General features: G+C 44.4%; 1 protein-coding gene across 4 annotated transcripts in view; it reads right to left on the reverse strand.

Annotated features, from left to right (window-relative positions):
• Nucleotides 1-979: 979 nt before the first annotated feature.
• Nucleotides 980-19,068, reverse strand: part of coil (coilin p80) — a 35,097-nt gene continuing 17,008 nt past the window's right edge. For 2 of the 4 annotated variants that reach the window (XM_060901313.1, XM_060901311.1), the window contains 5 exons: nt 16,072-16,161; nt 9,263-9,310; nt 5,358-5,427; nt 1,493-1,581; nt 980-1,156 (listed from right to left, as the gene is read on the reverse strand). In XM_060901313.1, coding sequence (XP_060757296.1) covers nt 1,097-1,156; nt 1,493-1,581; nt 5,358-5,427; nt 9,263-9,310; nt 16,072-16,161 — 357 coding nt within the window. In that variant the 3' untranslated portion in view covers nt 980-1,096. Of the gene's footprint in view, nt 1,157-1,492; nt 1,582-5,345; nt 5,428-9,262; nt 9,311-16,071; nt 16,162-19,068 lie in introns of all 4 variants that reach the window. The other 2 variants (XM_060901312.1, XM_060901310.1) reach the window with 1 other exon arrangement.

The raw sequence follows: 19,068 nt of genomic DNA on the forward strand, positions 1-19,068 counted from the left end.
TAGACCGTATCGTTTTCGTTGCAGATGCACTGTCCGTGCACATTAAAACGCCGGAAAACGACTCCACAGGCGGAACAGTTTGAATCCGCCAGGGCCCACGTATTCAACCCAGTACGTATCTGATCCGGTGCTGTGTAAACATTGAGGAACGAGGATACGCAGTGCTGAGCTCTAGCTGACATCGTCATTGGACAACGTCACTGTGACATCCACCTTCCTGATTCGCTGGCGTTGGTCACGCCACGTTGGTCCAATACAGGAAGTGTGTTGAGGAAGTCATTAAGTGAATGAGCAATACAGGAAGTGTGTTGGTTACCGTAGCACTAAATAGTCTTGTTGTAATCGCAAAAAACGGCCGTTCTGCGAGGTGAAGAGTGTACCGAACACTGTTAGATCCTTCTAGCATAAACACGAAGGCCATACACGGTGTAAAAAAGGCGTCATTGTAGTACCAGTACCGCCGATAACAGACTGGCATACTTCATTTTTTACAACGACATCCTTCCACTTGCAAGTGGTGAGTGACTTGCGCATGCCCGATATGCACTGGGATCATGTGACGTGCCGTCTAATTAGTCATGTGATTAGCGTATCCGTGTATTGGCGTTGCTGTGTGCACGGGGAACGGTTTTGTTGCGGGCACAGAAATTGTGTGTGTGTACGCGAATCGTTTTAAAAACGTTAATCTGATGATCCGCTGATTCGAAATAATGTAAACAGGGCCTATGTGTCAGCCTTGTGATGACCTGGCGACTTGTCCAGGGTGTACCCCGCCTTTCGCCCGTAGTCAGCTGGGATAGGCTCCAGCTTGCCTGCGACCCTGTAGAACAGGATAAAGCGGCTAGAGATGATGAGATGAGGTGAGATGAGTAATTTATGCAGTCTCGATGTTTTCTAAGTGTAACCAGGAGCAACACAGTCGTTCATATTTTACTTCCCGTCTGCACATGCATTTCAGAAAATAAGAAAATGCCACAAGTTTGTATATTTAAAAAAGATATTTATTCAGGTAATATTCACACTGACTTAAAAAGGCTTCACAAAACAAGTGCGCTCATTAAAAAAAAAAAAAAATCTGGAAGTAAAATAAAAATTCTCAGCCTGGGTTCTGCACAATAAGCCTGGGCTCGAGCAGCGACTCCCAACGCTCTGTCAGCTACAAAAACACATCAAAGATAGAACTGTTATCACACGCTCACATTCACACATTGTCATTTCACAAAGATGTGCCTGCATAACCTTCAAGTGCTCTTCCTGTTAGTCATGCTTGTGATATTTTGAAAAGAAAGGTTTGGAAAAGAATGAAGTGTACAGTACATAATGTCCTCATTACATCAAACGTACATCAGCCAAGACAAGCTTGGGAGATGGCTCTGGAAAATGCATCCAAAGGGCCCCCCAAAAGAAGAAGAAGGGGGGAGAGAAAGAAGAAAAAAAAACAACGAAACACCCCCCCCAATGTGTATTTTGGGGGAATATGCGTGTGTGTTACCTGAGAACCGTGAGTGACTGCATACTCCACCCTTTCAGAGCCGTCTGGGTTCTGATACACCAGATCGAACTTCCCAGGTTCAGTTCGGGCTACAAGACACAAACACAACATAACTCAGACCAGGCTGAGATCAAGCCTGTTAAACACAAATGCACATCAAATTACAGGTTAAAAGCTTAGTTCTGGTGAAGAGCCAAGGTAAATAAGGGATTTATTTCAACTGAAAATCCCACACTATCAAGGAATAACTGGGAAGAAGAGATACAAAAAGAGATTCCAAACCCCTTCTTCAATTAAAATAAATAACTACAGAGCTCTATGCACATTTCTATTGAAAAGATACAAAACTTAAACGTGGGTTTAAAAAAAAAAAAAAATTCTTTGCTTTTGTTGTGTATATTTACACATATATTTTTCTAAAGAATGCAAGCCTATGTTCAGCGCTCGAAACTAACGGTGTCCCGACATCCCGGGGACCATAAAAAATGTCATCGGGACACAAAATTATCATATCTGGGACAATCCCGGGACAATGGAAAAAAATAGATCTAGAAAAAAAGTTCTACATTAATATTATTTACAAAGCCGTAACACATACGTAGACATTCACCTAATTTGTCAATTTTAATTTTAAAACGTTAACAGCGAAAAATACATAGTAGCTACACTTTCGATGCACCTGCATCCGTAGGCTACAGAGCAGCGCATTCTGTTCTAGAATCTTCGGCCGGAGTCCGCATTATATGGACTTGGAATGGAATTGCTACCGCACACGCTGCGCCGACTCTTGCCAGAACAAAAATGCTTAAGTGGTTGAAGCGGACCGACCGCGGGGAAGAAACTGAAAGCCCAGACATAACGTCTCCGGGACCTTCAGGATCCAAAGTGTCATCGCCTGGTCTGCAGGCAACGCTAGCAACTGAATGAACTTAATGAACACTGTTAGACACGTTATAAAATACAACAGGAATGATGTGGATGATATTGACGGAAGATACCGTTCAACAGAATAAGTGAGTTTTCTTGGCGTCTTTCTAGTTCAGAAAGTTTAGTCAGTCAGCAGCACAACTAGACTCGGACCTGGCACTATGCTGATGTTGCTAACATTTGCACCCACGTTTCGGCAGCGAAAGTTCATAAAATGGATAACGGAAAGTTCATAAAAATGCATAACGGTAATGGTGAAAATGATAAGTTGGCCTTATAAATGCCAACAGATATTCAAGGTATAAGTAGATGAAATGAACATAAAAGGGGTCTTATTTTCAACTAAAGTGTACTGCAGATGTAGGGAGTTGAAACATTTTCTGAATGAGCTAGTTGGCCCCTTTAAATAAACGGGTATCTATTCATACAGTGGGATCGGCGAAGTTTAATAAACTGAAAATGCAATAACTGTAATTTTGAAGTAGATGATGTATAGGACGTGTGTCACTTGTGTTTTGTGACTTATTGTAAAAATGATATAAAGGGTTCAAAATCGCATAGTTACAAATATAATAATAACTTCATATGATAATATTAACCACTGGTTATTTCAGAGAGGAAAAAAAATGGGGACACTATTGCTTCCATTCAGGACAATACAACACAGAATTCGGGACCACTGGGGGACACAAAGAAAAAAAGTTAATTTCGAGCCCTGCCTATGTTATTCGTGATGACGCATTATGTTACGATGACATGGCGAGAGGATACTTTGAAGAAATGCAACCCTGACAGGATGAATGAAAACCCAAACCGACTCTGAAATAGATGAAGAAACACCGGTCAGAAACATCAGCCAGTTGTTCATGTATTCGAACCCAAAATCCCGGTTATGGTGTATTTGAACAGGCTCAGGTGTTATGTTAACTCTTCACTCCAACATTCAAGTTCAACTTGTATCGACATGTGATGGCTGCGAGCTACATTACTTTAGGAATAGACTACGATATGTTCTGTTACAGGAAAATAATCAATAATGTCGGGTTCACCTACATTAAAGCAGTTAGAAACAACTCCTTCAAAAGCCTTTCGTGTTTTCACTCTCTGAAAACAATAATGCAGCTTATTCCTGCATACCTTCCCTCCCATGTTCAGAAACAAGGCAAGAACTTTACCTTCAAGTGCTGACTCTGGAGACTCCTTCCAAAAAATGCTCAGCGTCTCCTCACAGAAAACGCCACCATATCAAATCAATAATACAATTTTTAAAACCTATTTATATGAAGTAGGTCCCTCTAAGTGGTTACTATAAAAGTTAACAAGCATTAATAATAAATAAATATATAAATACTGTTTATTCTATCCACATTTACTGGATATGAGCAATCGCGTGCTCTGATTGGCTGCTCTACTACTAGGCTATCAGCTCATATACCGTGAGCAGAGAAAAACAAAATGGCAGAGAGTTGCTGAACCAACAGAGTTCAAAATTTAAAAGAACTCTACTCGAAAACAACCACCCCCTCCAAAAAAAAAAAAAAATGGAATAAAAGTATTTGATGGTAAGAGCATCTCTCTTTTTAATTTTTCAAAGAATTACTATAGTATTTTTCATGAATTGCTACCGTCACTTCACAAGTTTGTTTATATTCAAAGCGTAAATGATTTTGTCGGATGTTTTGTATTAAATTTTTATTTATCAAATTTACAAAAAAATAAATAAATAATTCACACACACGGCATGTAATGATAAACTGTGACACAAATTTATGATTAAAATTGATTTGGGGGGAGACTGAATCGCGATTATTACCAGGCTGTGTAAGCTTAGTTTTTCCAAGTTGTAAAGGTGCTGTTTTGACAGCAGAAGGCAGACTGACACACAATAGCGAGAATTCACCAGAGGCGGAAGTAACACAGCTCTAATGCCATGAAAACAGACACTAACTAACTAACTAACTAACTAACTAACTAACTAACATCTAAAATAGGAAACAGCTGTTGTGTGATGAACTGTACAAATAGATTTAACAAGAAATCAGAGCTCTCTTTACAGACTGCTGAAAGAAAAAAAAAATGTGAGTGATACAAATGTTAAAACCCATTTGCTATTAACGTTTTAATTTTTAATAAAAGGAACACAGTCAAACCTCGGGTCACGAACGTCCCTATTCACGAACAAATCGGGCTATGAACACCATTTCCGAACAAATTTTGCTTTGATTCACGAACACACAAACTGGCGGGCTTACGCACCACGTGAGGCGTGCGGCAGCATCAGTTGTACTCAAGGTGGCGCGCTGTGAACATTTGTTCGTCATTGCGTTGTGTTGACAGGATTTCTTTTTTGTTTTTTGCATTAAATTAACCCTCATTATGGCTCGCAAGAAAGTGAAAAGTGCTAATGATGGTGCTCCTCCTCCATCCACGTGTGCCAGCAATCATCAACCACAAAGGTCAAGTGTACTGTACAATTATGTTTTATTTTAGTATTACTGTATTTTTCTATAATTAAGGTTAATCTTTAATTCCTTTCTGTATTTTTTCCACACACAAACCCATAAAAAGTTACAAAAAAAACTTTCTGGGGCCGGTGAACGGATTAATTGGATTTACATTAATTTCAATGGGAAAAATTAATTCGGTTCGCAAACGGAGTCAAAGAACGAATTAAGTTCGTAACCCGAGGTACCGCTGTATTTTAGTTAACAGACTTATATTTTACTCCAACCTTTACAAATGTGGGTAAATTATTGTTGGTTATTAAGAAAAGAAAATGAAAGTTTTTTTTTTTTTTATTTCACAAAAGGAACATTTAAGTTGATAAAGAATAGAAAAATAAGTGTTGCATTTTTTTGGGAACAAAAATTCTTCATTTAACATTTTTTCCAAACACGCTGTGAATCGTTACGTGCCTAATACTTACTGTATGAGTTACCTTGACTCCGTGTTAGAAGCTCCAGCTCAATCATGTTCGTGTTGTGATTAAAACCAATGATCTTCCCTTCCTGAAATGAACAGATACATAAAAAAGCTGAAACACAACCAGAGATACAAACATCGCAGTTGGAAGATGAGTTTTTTGGGAAAATACCGGTCTCCTCTGGAGACATTTAGAAAATCATCTCAATACATTTAAAGCTGCAAAGGATTCAATTTAAAAAAATAATAATTTTCACGTTTTGATGCGATACTCAAAGTGACAGGCACAAAGCCCATACCTTCTTCACTGGGACTGACAGTCCATGCAAGTCTGATCTTATTTAAAGTGCAGTGCTGAATAATTTTCTCAACAGCAACTTGAATGGTTTTGCCAGCTTTAATTCAAATCACAGGTTTATACAGTATTAACGCGCTTGGTAGAAAGTTATTCTATTGTTTTTACCCTAACAGCCATTTCACAAGGACTTGAGATGCTCCACATATAAGACCAACAATAAATTTCTATACATGTGCTATTTAAAAAAAAAAAAAAATCCCTTTCTGTGCGGAGTTTGCATGTTCTCCCCGTGTCCGCATGGGTTTCCTCCGGGTGCTCCAGTTTCCCCCACAGTCCAAAGACATGCAGGTTAGGTTAACTGGTGACTCTAAATTGACCGTAGGTGTGAATGTGAGTGTGAATGGTTGTCTGTGTCTATGGCCAAGTTTACATTAGACCGTATCTGTCTCGTTTTCTTCGCGGATGCACTGTCCGTTTACATTAAAACGCCTGGAAACGCCGGGAAACGGGAATCCGCAAGGGTCCACGTATTCAATCTAGATCGTGTCTGGTCCGGTGCTGTGTAAACATTGAGAATACGCGGATACGCTGTGCTGAGCTCTAGCTGGCGTCGTCATTGGACAACGTCACTGTGACATCCACCTTCCTGATTCGCTGGCGTTGGTCATGTGACGTGACTGCTGAAAAACGGCGTGGACTTCCGCCTTGTATCACCTTTCATTAAAGAGTATAAAAGTATGAAAATACTCCAAATACTGATGCAAATACTGCCCATTGTGTAGTTATGATTGTCTTTAGGCTTGCCATCCTTCCGCTTGCAAGTGGTAAGTGATATGCGCTGGGATCACACACACAGCGGCTCAGTCCCGAATCACTGCTCGTGCGCTATACTCGCGTGCTCTGTGAGCTGCGCAGGGCCGGAGTGCGCACCCTCCAGAAGGCACTCGCTGTTCAGGGCGGAGTGATTTGGAGCGCAGGATGCCTGCGGAGCCGAGCGTATCCGTGTATTGGTGTTGCTGTGTGCACGCGAATCGTGTATTGGTGTTGCTGTGTGCACACTAATCGTTTTAAAAATGTTAATCTGATGATCCGCTGATACGGTCTAATGTAAACCCCACCTATGTGTTAGCCCTGTGATGACCTGGCGACTTGTCCAGGGTGTACCCCGCCTTTCGCCCGTAGTCAGCTGGGATAGGCTCCAGCTTGCCTGTAGAACAGGATGAAGCGGCTAGAGATAATGAGATGAGTCTCCCAATATGGAAGCCCATTTCTTCTTTTTTTTTTTTGGGGGGGGGGGGGGGGGGTCACATAGTACATCATAATCATGAGAACAGTGTGCCATCCACAATTATTGGCATCCCTCGCATCCCATGTAGAGGTTAGTGAAAAGGTTTAGAAAGAAACGAACCAGAAATTCATGAACACTTGATCCTTGGGAATTTTTTTTTTTTGCCTCACTTCGCCTCCTCCTCACTGTGGGGGCAAAATAAAATTGTCCTCTTCCAGGCAAGTTTGTAACAGTTCCAGTTAGTGTCCACGTTTTTATTTTTGCCTTGAATGGTAGAAATGGACATTTTCAGGCAAGTAGCTACGTATTATTTTAATAACCGTTCTCTGTCTTATGAAGGTCAACACACTTTTCTGTCATTTGGTCTGTGTGTTCTTTTATCTTTCCCCATGTTGATGGATGACTCAAGGAAACTGGCCTCTGTGTCGCCTCATATTTGTACCCAGTTCATCAGGGAGTCACGGATTACAGCTTGAATGTTCCTGCAGACTCCAATCAACTCAAAAACGTACATATTAAATGGTAAACATGTCTCAGTCGTCACATTGTGTTCACTATAATTTCCAGTGTTGTATTCAAGTCACCAAACCTTGAGTCCAAGTCCAGTCCCGAGTCCTAGTCAAGTCCAAATCACCTAAAAAAAAAAAAAAAAATCATCATAATTCGAGTCGAGTCCGAGAAAAACTCTCCAACCGCACCATTTGACGGTGGCTGTTTTAGCACCATGAACATTAGTTTGTTCCTGAACATGACGTATGAACAGGTGAACGTGCTTCTCTTTGTCAGGGAGTGTGAAGTATTCTGTCGGAGATGGATGTAAGTGCAGAAGGTGTGTTTATTGATACAAGTGAAAACAGGTAAACGTTCCAGAACGGCAGGCAAAATCACAGGCTAGCGTAGACTCGGCAGAATCAAAGACGAGAAACAGGAAATCAGGGATCAGGAAACCAAACAAGGAAATAAGGCTCGGTAATGTGTCAGCAACGCAACTCAATACTTCGCAAAGTAAGTGTGTTTTCACAGTTTTTAATATAGGCGCGCCGATTGCGCCTTAATCCTGTGAAGATGCGAGTCGTCTGCGGCGCACACGAGAGTCCGCTTGGCGCGTGCACTGTCTGGAGCGCACCCGAGAGTTGATCTGATGCACGCACCAAGGCGTGCAGGTGTGACACTCTTGTATGAAATTAGTATAAAAGTTAATGTAGATATAAATATCTTAGGCCAAATTATTATGGCATGTGACAAAAAAAAAGAAAAAAACCAAGTCCTCATCTCCAATTTACGAGTCCAAATGCAGTTAACGCACGAGTCCGAGTCATGAGTGCTCAAGTCCGAGTCACGAGTCCTTAAAATGAGGGCACAAGCTGGACTTGAGTACGACAAGCCTGATATTGGCACCCTTGGAAATTAATAGAGATACCAAGTCATCTCTTAATTATGACTATCATAATTATGACTAGGTATCTTTTTGATTTACATACAAGCATGAGATATATCATCATCATTAGGACATACTCTGTGACGACTTTTTTTTTTCCCCAAGTGGAGGAAACGGGGTTCCATACTTCAGCGTCGGCGCTTTGTCAGAAATTTTCTGCCATGGGGCGTTGTGGCTCAGGTGGATAAGGCGCCATACCATAAATCCAGGGACCTGGGTTCGATTCTGACCCGAGGTCGTTTCCCGATCCCTTCCCGTCTCTCTCCCGCTCATTTCCTGTCTCTACACTGTCCTATCCAATAAAGGTGGAAAAAGCCCCCCCCAAAAAATCTTTAAAAAAAAAATAAAAAATTTTCTGCCATGACAAACCAAAGATGATTTTGTGCGCTCTCGGTAACATGATTAACTGAACTTCAAGAGAGAGGCTCGTGAAGTTAATTAATTGAGGTTAACTGTTCATAGGAACCATTTTACTTCACAGATGCGCCACAACATTAAATGCAACCATAAAGGGATAAAAAGCATTTATTCATCAGTTCAAAATACTAATTGTTGGTAAATTGCTGTGGTCTCAAAAAAATTACAACAAAACTCTTTTGCGTATAAACAGCACCCTGTGCGCGTTTATTTTTTCTTTTTATTATTTCTTCACGAGAAGACTGGAAATTGCTGCGGTTGTGATAACAGCAGTCCAAATGATGAAAGGTAACTCGGTATAATGGCCTCTCAAACGTACTTCATCCTTATACGCAATTCCCCTCCTCTGTATTGATACACAGGTTAGAACCATCATGCATCAGGTTTGTCCGAGGTTAAAAAACAATTTCTCGAAACTTGATACGTTTATCCATACAAATGTTAATTGGGTGAAAGCACCAGCAGAATACAAAAACCTACTTTATAATCCGATACTTCTGGTGTGTAGTTCTCCGTGAGCTCTAAAAGCTGTATGGGGGGGAAAAAATGGAACAGTTTCATCAATAAGGAACACAGTGTAATAAATAAAACATTAACAGCGTAACCCAAAAATTGTTTACTTCACTGCAGTGACTGAAATCTCAGAAACATACACTGAAGGGGACAGGTCCTTGGCTGAAATCAAGGTATTTATTATTAGAAAACTTGCTAAAGGACAAATTTAATATCACAAATAAATTGTAAATCTACAAGAATTACTATGAAATTGTTATAAAAACTTAATTTAACAAATTGGTCAAGTTTAAACAGACAGGGTTTTAATCTCGATTTAGAAAAGAGTGTCACTGAACTAGCATTCCTAAACATGGATAAATATGAACAATTTATAATAGCGTAAAATCTTAAGTGATGAAAAATTAAGCATACGTTAGTTTCAGTTTCGATCATTACTGGAGTCTTAACGTAGCAAATTAAAAAAACAAAACACATTTATAAATAACTTCTTGAAGACGTTTCACCCTTCATCCGAAAGGCTTCTTCAGTTCTGTCTGACTAGTGGGGAGCTCCAGGTATTTATCCTCTTATACCCCTTTTCCACCAAATCAGTTCCAGGGCTGGTTCGGGGCCAGTGCTGGTTCACAACTCATTCAACTTGCAAGCCAGCTGAGAACCAGTTTGCTTTTCCATAGCTCGCGGTGCTAAGGGAAGCCACGTCATTACGTCGCTGTATACTTCAGTTACGTCGCTACGTTTGCATAAACCTTGGCGCGAATATCGAAGCAAAAACAACATGGAAGAAGCCGCAGCAGCAGCAACAACAATAATAATAATGGATGACTTCACGTTTGTACAGCTGCTGCTTCTCGTCGCTTAAAAATGGCGATCTTTCGCGGTCTTGTTATTGTTGTTGGTCTTAACAACTCCGCCCCCCCGCTGACGTAAGCGGTTCTTTCCTCTGGCCCAGCAGAGAGTTGGTGCTCGCCTGGAACCGGTTTTTCTGGCCCCAGAGCCAGTTCTTTGTCAGTGGAAACAGAAAACCCGGTTCCAAACTAAGCACTGGCCCCGAACCAGCCCTGGAACTGCTTTGGTGGAAAAGGGGCATTAGTGGACCAAAAGCAATCCTAAGGAGAGTGGTTGAGGTCACTTGGGTCGTTGAGTCATCCTGTAGGTAGTTAGGGTCACCAGGTGTGAACGGTGTTAGCAGCCTAGAGAGTCATTAGGGTGTTCTGTGGGTTGTTGGTTCTCTCGGTCATCCTGTGAGTCACTGAAATCAGCTGAGACTTGGTGTGGATGTGTATTCAGTTTTCTGGGAAGTGTGCCAAGGACTGCATTGTAGGTGGCTGATAAGTGGCGTCTTGGACCACCTCGTCTGTTCAGCGATGGTCATTCCAGGTTGATGAAGATGGCTTCTTTTAGGTGGTGTTTACATTAGACAGTATCAGCGGATCATCAGATTAACGTTTTTAAAACGATTCGCGTGCACACAGCAACGCCAATACACGATTCGCGTGCACACAGCAACACCAATACACGGATACGCTAATCACATGACTAATTAGACGGCATGTCACATGATCCCAGTGCATATCGGGCATGCGCAAGTCACTCACCACTTGCAAGTGGAAGGATGGCATGCGAACACCTTCTCCAGCAGATAAACACACCTGGCTGTGATGTTCATGTTCTCACTGAGTTTAAGCGCCTGAAGGAGGTAAATAAGTTGAAATGTGTAAATAAACCTCAGTGCGGCTCAGCGCTTCCTCCTGCGCTCCAAATCACTCCGCCCTGAACAGCGAGTGCCCTCTGGAGGGTGCGCACTCCGGCCCTGCGCAGCTCACAGAGCGCGCGAGTGAAGCGCACGAGCAGTGATTCGGGACTGAGCCGCTGTGTGTGAGATTCCAACGCCAGCGAATCAGGAAGGTGGATGTCACAGTGACGTTGTCCAATGACAACGTCAGCTAGAGCTCAGCACTGCGTTTCCTCGTTCCTCAATGTTTACACAGCACCGGATCAGATACGAACTGGGTTGAATACGTGGGCCCTGGCGGATTCAAGTTGTTCCGCCTGTGGAGTCGTTTCCCGGCGTTTTAATGTGCACGGACAGTGCATCCGCGACGAAAACGAGACGGATATGGTCTAATGTAAACACCACCTTACTCTGCTTTCAAACCACCAGTCTTCTCTGGCTAAAACGCATACATTGCAGTCCTGAAACGTGTGTCCTTTGTTATTAAGATGAAGATGGACTGCAGAGTCCTGGCCTGAAGAACTGGCTCTCCTGTGTTGAGCCATGCACCTGTGAAGCGGTTGTTTCGTTTTCCCCAATGTACAGGTCTGGTGCATTCCTCACTGCACTGAATTGCGTACACTACGTTGTCCTGTTCGTGTCTGGGCATTCTGTCCTGAGGGTGGACCAATGCAGTCCTTGGTACACTTCCCAGAAAACTGAATACACATCCACACTAAAACTCAGCTGACTTCAATGACTCACATGATGGTAGAGAGCACCAACGACCCACAGATCACCTTAACGACTCTCTACGCTGCCAACACCATTCACATCCGGCCTCCAGTGACCCTAACTACCTACAGGATGACTCAAAGACTCTCCTTCGGGTTGCTTTTGGCCCACTAATGGCCCTTTTCCACTACCCTTTTTCAGCTCACTTCAGCTCGCTTCAGCCCGACACGGCTCGCGTTTCGACTATCTCAGGCTACGTTTACATTACGTCGAATCAGCGGATCATCAGATTAATGTTCTTAAAATGATTCGCGTTTACACTAAAACCGTTAGCCGTGCACACAGCAACACCAATACGCGGATACGCTCGGCTCCGCAGGCATCCTGCGCTCCAAATCACTCCGCCCTGAACAGCGAGTGCCCTCTGGAGGGTGTGCACTCCGGCCCTGCGCAGCTCACAGAGCGCGCGAGTGAAGTGAACAAGCCACGATTCGGGACTGAGCCGCTGTGTGTGAGATCCCAGCGCATATCACTTATTACTTGCAAGTGGAAGGATGGCAAGCCTAAAGACAATCATAACTACACAATGGGCAGTATTTGCATCAGTATTTGCAGTATTTTCATACTTTTATACTCTTTAATGAAAGGTGATACAAGGCGGAAGTCTGCGCCGTTTTTCAGCAGTCGCGTCACATGACCAACGCCAGCGAATCAGGAAGGTGGATGTCACAGTGACGTTGTCCAATGAGACGCCAGCTAGAGCTCAGCACAGCGTATTCTCAATGTTTACACAGCACCGGAGCTGATACGATCTAGATTGAATACGTGGACGCTGGCGGATTCCCGTTTCCCCGCTTTTTCAGGGGGGTTAATGTAAACGGACAGTGCATCCGCGAAGAAAACGAGACAGATACGGTCTAGTGTAAACGTAGCCTCAGAGCAGCATGACTCGGCTCGTTTCAGCCCTGCTTAGCACCCAAAACTCGCACCGTTTTGGAGTGGGGCTGAAGCGAGCCCAACCGAGCCGAGTGGGGCGAGGGGCGTGAGGAGACACTCCCCTGTGCACTGATTGGTGAGGAGGCGTGTCCTCACATGCCCACACGCCCCGCGAGCACGCTGGGATCCGTAAACACCGTAAACCCGGAAGAAGAAGAATTACGAATTACGAGAATTTCTGAAGCCTTATGCGCCTCGCCTCATCTATACGCTCTTGCCAGTATCTGTTCGCGTTGTCGGTGACAACAAGCCACAGCACCAAGACCAGCAACACTAACGACTCCATGTCCTCCATGTTTATTGTTTACTATCCGGGTTGTGAGACTACCGCTTAAAAGGTCACTGATGTCACTGTTTGCGCCACCTAACGACATCACGTGACGTCCACCCACTTTCGCCAACTCCACCCAATGTGTCCACCCACTTCCAGCCAGCACGGTTCAGCGCGGTTGTAGTCGAAATGCAACTCCAACAGCCCCGCTCAGCTCGACTCGGCCCAACTCAGCCGCGTTTGTAGTGGAAAAGTGGCATAATACCCCTTTTCTACCAAATCAGTTCCAGGGCTGGTTCGGGGCCAGGGCTGGTGCTGGTTCACAACTCGTTCAACTTGCGAGTCAGCTGAGAACCAGTTTGCTTTTCCATAGCTCGTGGTGCTAAGGGAAGCCACGTCATTACGTCGCTATATACGTCAGTTACGTCGCTACGTTTGCATAAACCTTGGCGCGAATATGGAAGCAAAAACAACATGGAAGAAGCAGCAGCAACAACAACAATAATAATGGATGACTTCGCGTTTGTACAGCTGCTGCTTCTCGTTGCTTAAAAATGGCGATCTTTCGCGGTCTTGTTGTTGGTCTTAACAACTCCGCCCCCCCGCTGACGTAAGCGGTTCTTTCCTCTGGCCCAGCAGAGAGTTGGTGCTAGCCTGGAACCGGTTTTTCTGGCCCCAGAGCCAGTTCTTTGTCAGTGGAAACAGAAAACCCGGTTCCAAACTAAGCACTGGCCCCGAACCAGCCCTGGAACTGCTTTGGTGGAAAAGGGGCATAAGTGGATAAATACCTGGAGCTCCCCACTAGTCAGACAGAACTGAAGAAGCCTTCTGGATGAGAGATGAAACGTCTTCAAGGATTTCAAGCAAGTCCGGTCACCTTCTTTAGCACCAACGGTTTACTATGACCTGGATGACTGAGAACCTTCACAGACATTTATAAATAACCATTTCACATTAAAATATATAAAAGTGTTATCACCGTAGAAGATTTTCAGTGAACTTGAAACTGCACATCCACTGCTCTAATGTAGTGGTGTCGTGCTCCGGTTTCCCCTACAGTCCAAAGACGTGCGGTTAGGTTAACATGGGGGTGGACTTGGGCTGAAGTGCCCTTGAGCAAGGCGCCCAACCCCCAACTGCTCCCTGGGCACTGTAGTATGGACCCTTTTCACGTGACGTCACGACAAACACGGCCGCCATTTTGGACATGTACTACCAGTAGTTTACCACAGCCAACATTGAGGACCGGAAGCAAAGAAAGTTTTTACTTTCAGCAAGACTTCCATCATGCCACTATATTATTGTGCACCTGGATGTAGTAACCATCAACAAACAAGGCAAGGGTTATCATTTTATCGGATCCCGACGGAGAAGATGGATAGCGGCCATTAACAGGAAAGATTGGCAGCCCTCGGCATACCAACGCTTGTGTAGTGACCACTTTGTTGGAGGTAAGACGAATAAAATTAGCCAGAAAAGGCATTACATTGCTGTTAACATTCTGTGGCGGCGAGTGTGTAACCAAATAGGTTAAAATAACCCATTGTAACCTCTTTGTTCTTCTGTAGTAGCTATTGTTGACTAGCTAATGTCAACAACATAGTAACTAGTATGTTACTGTAGCAATGTTTACGTTCAGTCATTTGGATGACTGTTAAAACCTTTCAGTCTCAAGTTTTTCCTTTACTGTATTTACTAGTTTACTGTAATTATGATCCGGCAGCTATTTACACCGGATCCAGTGTAAATAGCTGCCGGAGCCAACGTCCGTGGTTCCGGAGCGCGCTCCGGCTTGCTCCCCCTCAAATTAAGCAGCGTGCTCTGGCTTGCTCCCCCTCAAATTAAGCAGCGTGCTCTGGCTTGCTCCCCCTCAAATTAAGCAGCGTGCTCCGGCTTGCTCCCGGAGTGCTCCGGCTGAGGTTCCGGAGCGCGCTCCGGCTTGCTCCCCCTCAAATTAAGCAGCGCGCTCCGGCTTGCTCCCGGAGTGCTCCGGCCGAGGTTCCAGAGTGCGCTCCGGCTTGCTCCCCCTCAAATTAAGCAGCGCGCTCCGGCTTGCTCCCCCTCAAATTAAGCAGCGCGCTCCGGCTTGCTCCCCCTCAAATTAAGCAGCGCGCTCCGGCTTGCTCCCCCTCAAATTAAGCAGCGCGCTCCGGCTTGCTCCCCCTCAAATTAAGCAGCGCGCTCCGGCTTGCTCCCCCTCAAATTAAGCAGCGCGCTCCGGCTTGCTCTCCCTCAAATTAAGCAGCGCGCTCCGGCTTGCTCCCCCTCAAATTAAGCAGCGCGCTCCGGCTTGCTCCCCCTCAAATTAAGCAGCGCGCTCCAGAACCTCGGCCGGAGCACTCCTGGAGCAAGCCGGAGCACGCTCCGGAACCTCGGCCGGAACACTCCTGGAGCAAGCCGGAGCGCGCTCCGGAACCTTGGACGTTGGCGTGTATATGTATGGCGATGGGTTTTTAACGACATAGGTATACAGATCATGTGGGCCGAAGTCAGGTAAAGATGAGGGCTTCGTGTACTTCTGTACGTCAGTGAACAATCCTGGTGGAAGCAGGTAAACGTCGTTCTCTAAGCCTGCTAACCTCAATTTTTGCAAATACCTCTCCCTCTGCTCGCCCTGTAAATGCCCTACGTCGCTGGATAGTGAAGGTGTTTTCTGCATCTCGCTCCTTTTTCTTTTATGTTTTTCGTTTGTCGCCTTCCTCGCATTCAAACTGATTCGAGCCGAAGTCCACTACATGTCCAAAATGGCGGTCACGTTTACGAAGGTCACATGACTGAAAAGGGTCTATAGCTGCCCACTGCTCTGGGTACGCGAGTGTGTGTTCACTGCTTCAGACGGGTTAAATGCAGAGGACGAATTTCACTGTGCTTGTGTGCGCATGTGACAAATAAAGGCTTCTACGACTACTTCTAAATGACTGAGTGATTGCCCCCTGTTAGCCAAGTGTGTATTGGGCTACATGCACAATAAGTACAATGAAAACGAAACGATGTTGAAAGTTAAGGACAGTGTTTTAAAAAAAAAAAAAAACACACACACACACTCAACACACCTCTTACCTTAAAAACGATCTTCTGACCTACTGCAGGAGGAGCAGCGAGAAGAGGCAGAGTGCTATAATCCTGCTTGGGACTCGGCTCTGGAGGATTCTGCAACCAACACACGCACACAAACAAACGTAATCAAATCTGTAACAGCCTCACAGAACCAATCTGAGGTTCATTCTTCATGCAAATCACAGAGTTGGACATAACTGTCAAAGAATTTTACAAACAGTAGCAGTCAAAAGTTTGGACACACCTACTCATTCGTAGGTTTTTCTGCATTTTGACTATTTTCTACATTATTAAACAATACTCGAGATATCAAAACTATGAAATAATTCCATTTATTTTTTTCACGGTCCAAATCCTGCGCTCTGATTGGCTGGCGAGTGGGTCCGTATCCTACAGTACGGACCCCAGTTACGGACCTCTGGCGACTCGCTCATTCACAACAACAAACATAGGAGCATTTGTTTGTCAACATTTATCTTTTTTATAATATTTATTTATAAGATTATCAAAAATCTTAGACATTTTTGCCAGCATTTCTCAGGAGAATAGCATTAATTTTACAGCATGGATAGCGATAACGACAGTGTTCACACAGCGAAAGCGAGTTTTACTGCCCTGAAGAAGAAGAAATAAAAGAAAACATTTCAGGAGAAAGCTAAAAACCTGTAACTTGCTAACGCTGAGCAAAAACATGGCTGAATCCTGAATGACTCCTATTTGTATAAACAGGGGACTACATAGGCGGCAAAATGTAGTTTTTTTCCTGCCATGGAAGTGCACTTGTATACCGAGGAGGAAGCCATTTGCCTTACAGCCGTGAATGAGGATTCAAAATGGCGGCTCGGCTCGGTTTTCCCTTTCGGGCGCTCTCGTTTTCTGTTAGAATTTGGTAAAGAAAAAATAAAATATACTATTTACCAGCTTAAGGTCGGTCCGTATCGTGAAATACAGTGACCTCGGTCAGTACTTTCAAGACCTCGGTCACGGTATTTCACGATACGGACCTCCCAGCTGGTAAATAACATCTCATCTCATCTCATTATCTCTAGCCGCTTTATCCTTCTACAGGGTCGCAGGCAAGCTGGAGCCTATCCCAGCTGACTACGGGCGAAAGGCGGGGTACACCCTGGACAAGTCGCCAGGTCATCACAGGGCTGACACATAGACACAGACAACCATTCACACTCACATTCACACCTACGGTCAATTTAGAGTCACCAGTTAACCTAACCTGCATGTCTTTGGACTGTGGGGGAAACCGGAGCACCCGGAGGAAACCCACGCGGACACGGGGAGAACATGCAAACTCCGCACAGAAAGGCCCTCGCCGGCCCCGGGGCTCGAACCCAGGACCTTCTTGCTGTGAGGTGACAGCGCTAACCACTACACCACCGTGCCGCCCGGTAAATAACATAACATATATATGTGTATATGTGGTAAAGAAGAAAAGGTGTTAAAAAAAATCTGCTCCATATTTTCGATTATTCAAAGTAGCCATGACGCTTTGTACACTATTGGCATTATCTTAACCACAGGGATGAGAGTGGGTCCTGATGAAAAAAGCAGAAAATCTGTAATAAGGGGGGTCCAGGGGGACACCCCCCGGGAATTTTTTTTCAAAATGAGACCTTACACACCCTATTTCCTGCAATCTGAGCTGTAGTTAATTAAAACACCTGATGCCTATTTTAATACTTATTGAAATAAAAATACTATTATACAGAACAATATCAGGGTTTCCCATACATAGACCATTGTGTGGCGCAGGACCACACAATGGATTCCTATCGCCACACAATCAGACTCGCGATTTTGAAAATAAAAAAATTCCGTTGCGTATTGTTCCGTTCATTCATAGTGCTCTTTCTTCTCGTTCGCGCACACGCACACCCAGAGACAGAGAGGCGTGTCCACAGGCCTGCCGGTGCGCATATACCCAGACTGCAAGTAGGCCTGTTAGGCTAATGAAAAATAACGCAGCCTTCCCGGTTCGCCTTCCGACCCCTTATTTTAAAAGGTAGCCTACGTCGTGCTCGTGATGAGCTTTATCATAGCCTTCTTGGCTTACAGGAAACGGACATGCCTGAGTCAGACTATAAGCCAATTCTGATGCAGATAGTAGCAGCTTGACGCGAGGAACCGGCCTTATTGCATTATCCCATTTATCCCGCTTCAGCAATGACTTCCCTTATGATAGGGCACTTGAGTTTTTTTTTTTTTCCAGGAAGCCACGCAGAATTAAATGTTCTGATAGGGCATGCAGGCTTTGCACCAATTAGGGTAATGCTTTTCATTATTGTTAGTTGCCTTGGTGTTACCTTAAGTGGTTTCTTACATCTAATTACAATATTTTATTATTATTTTATTTTGTTACATTATACTATTTATTTCATTTTAGTATTGGTTGAGGTAAGTGTTGAGTTCATCTCATCTCATTATCTGTAGCCGCTTTATCCTGTTCTACAGGGTCGCAGGCAAGCTGGAGCCTATCCCAGCTGACTACGGGCGAAAGGCAGGGTACACCCTGGACAAGTCGCCAGGTCATCACAGGGCTGACACATAGACACAGACAACCATTCACACTTACACCTACGGTCAATTTATGGCCCTTTTCCACTACCCTTTTTCAGCTCACTTCAGCCCGACACGGCTCGCGTTTCGACTACCTTAGAGCAGCACGACTCAGCTCGCTTCAGCCTTACTCAGCACCCAAAACTCGCACGGTTTTGGAGTGGGGCTGAAGCGAGCCAAACTGAGCCGAGTGGGGCTAGGGGCGTGAGGAGACACTCCCCTGTGCACTGATTGGTGAGGAGGAGTGTCCTCACATGCCCACACACGCCCCGCAAGCACGCTGGGATCTGTAAACACCGTAAACCCGGAAGAAGAAGAATTACGAATTACAAGAATTTCTGAAGCCTTATGCGCCTCGCCTCATCTACACGCTCTTGCCAGTATCTGTTGGCGTTGTCACCGACAACAAGCCACAGCACCAAAACCAGC

The sequence above is a fragment of the Neoarius graeffei genome, chromosome 20 (genome assembly GCF_027579695.1).
Source record: "Neoarius graeffei isolate fNeoGra1 chromosome 20, fNeoGra1.pri, whole genome shotgun sequence".
Classification (NCBI taxonomy): domain Eukaryota; kingdom Metazoa; phylum Chordata; class Actinopteri; order Siluriformes; family Ariidae; genus Neoarius; species Neoarius graeffei.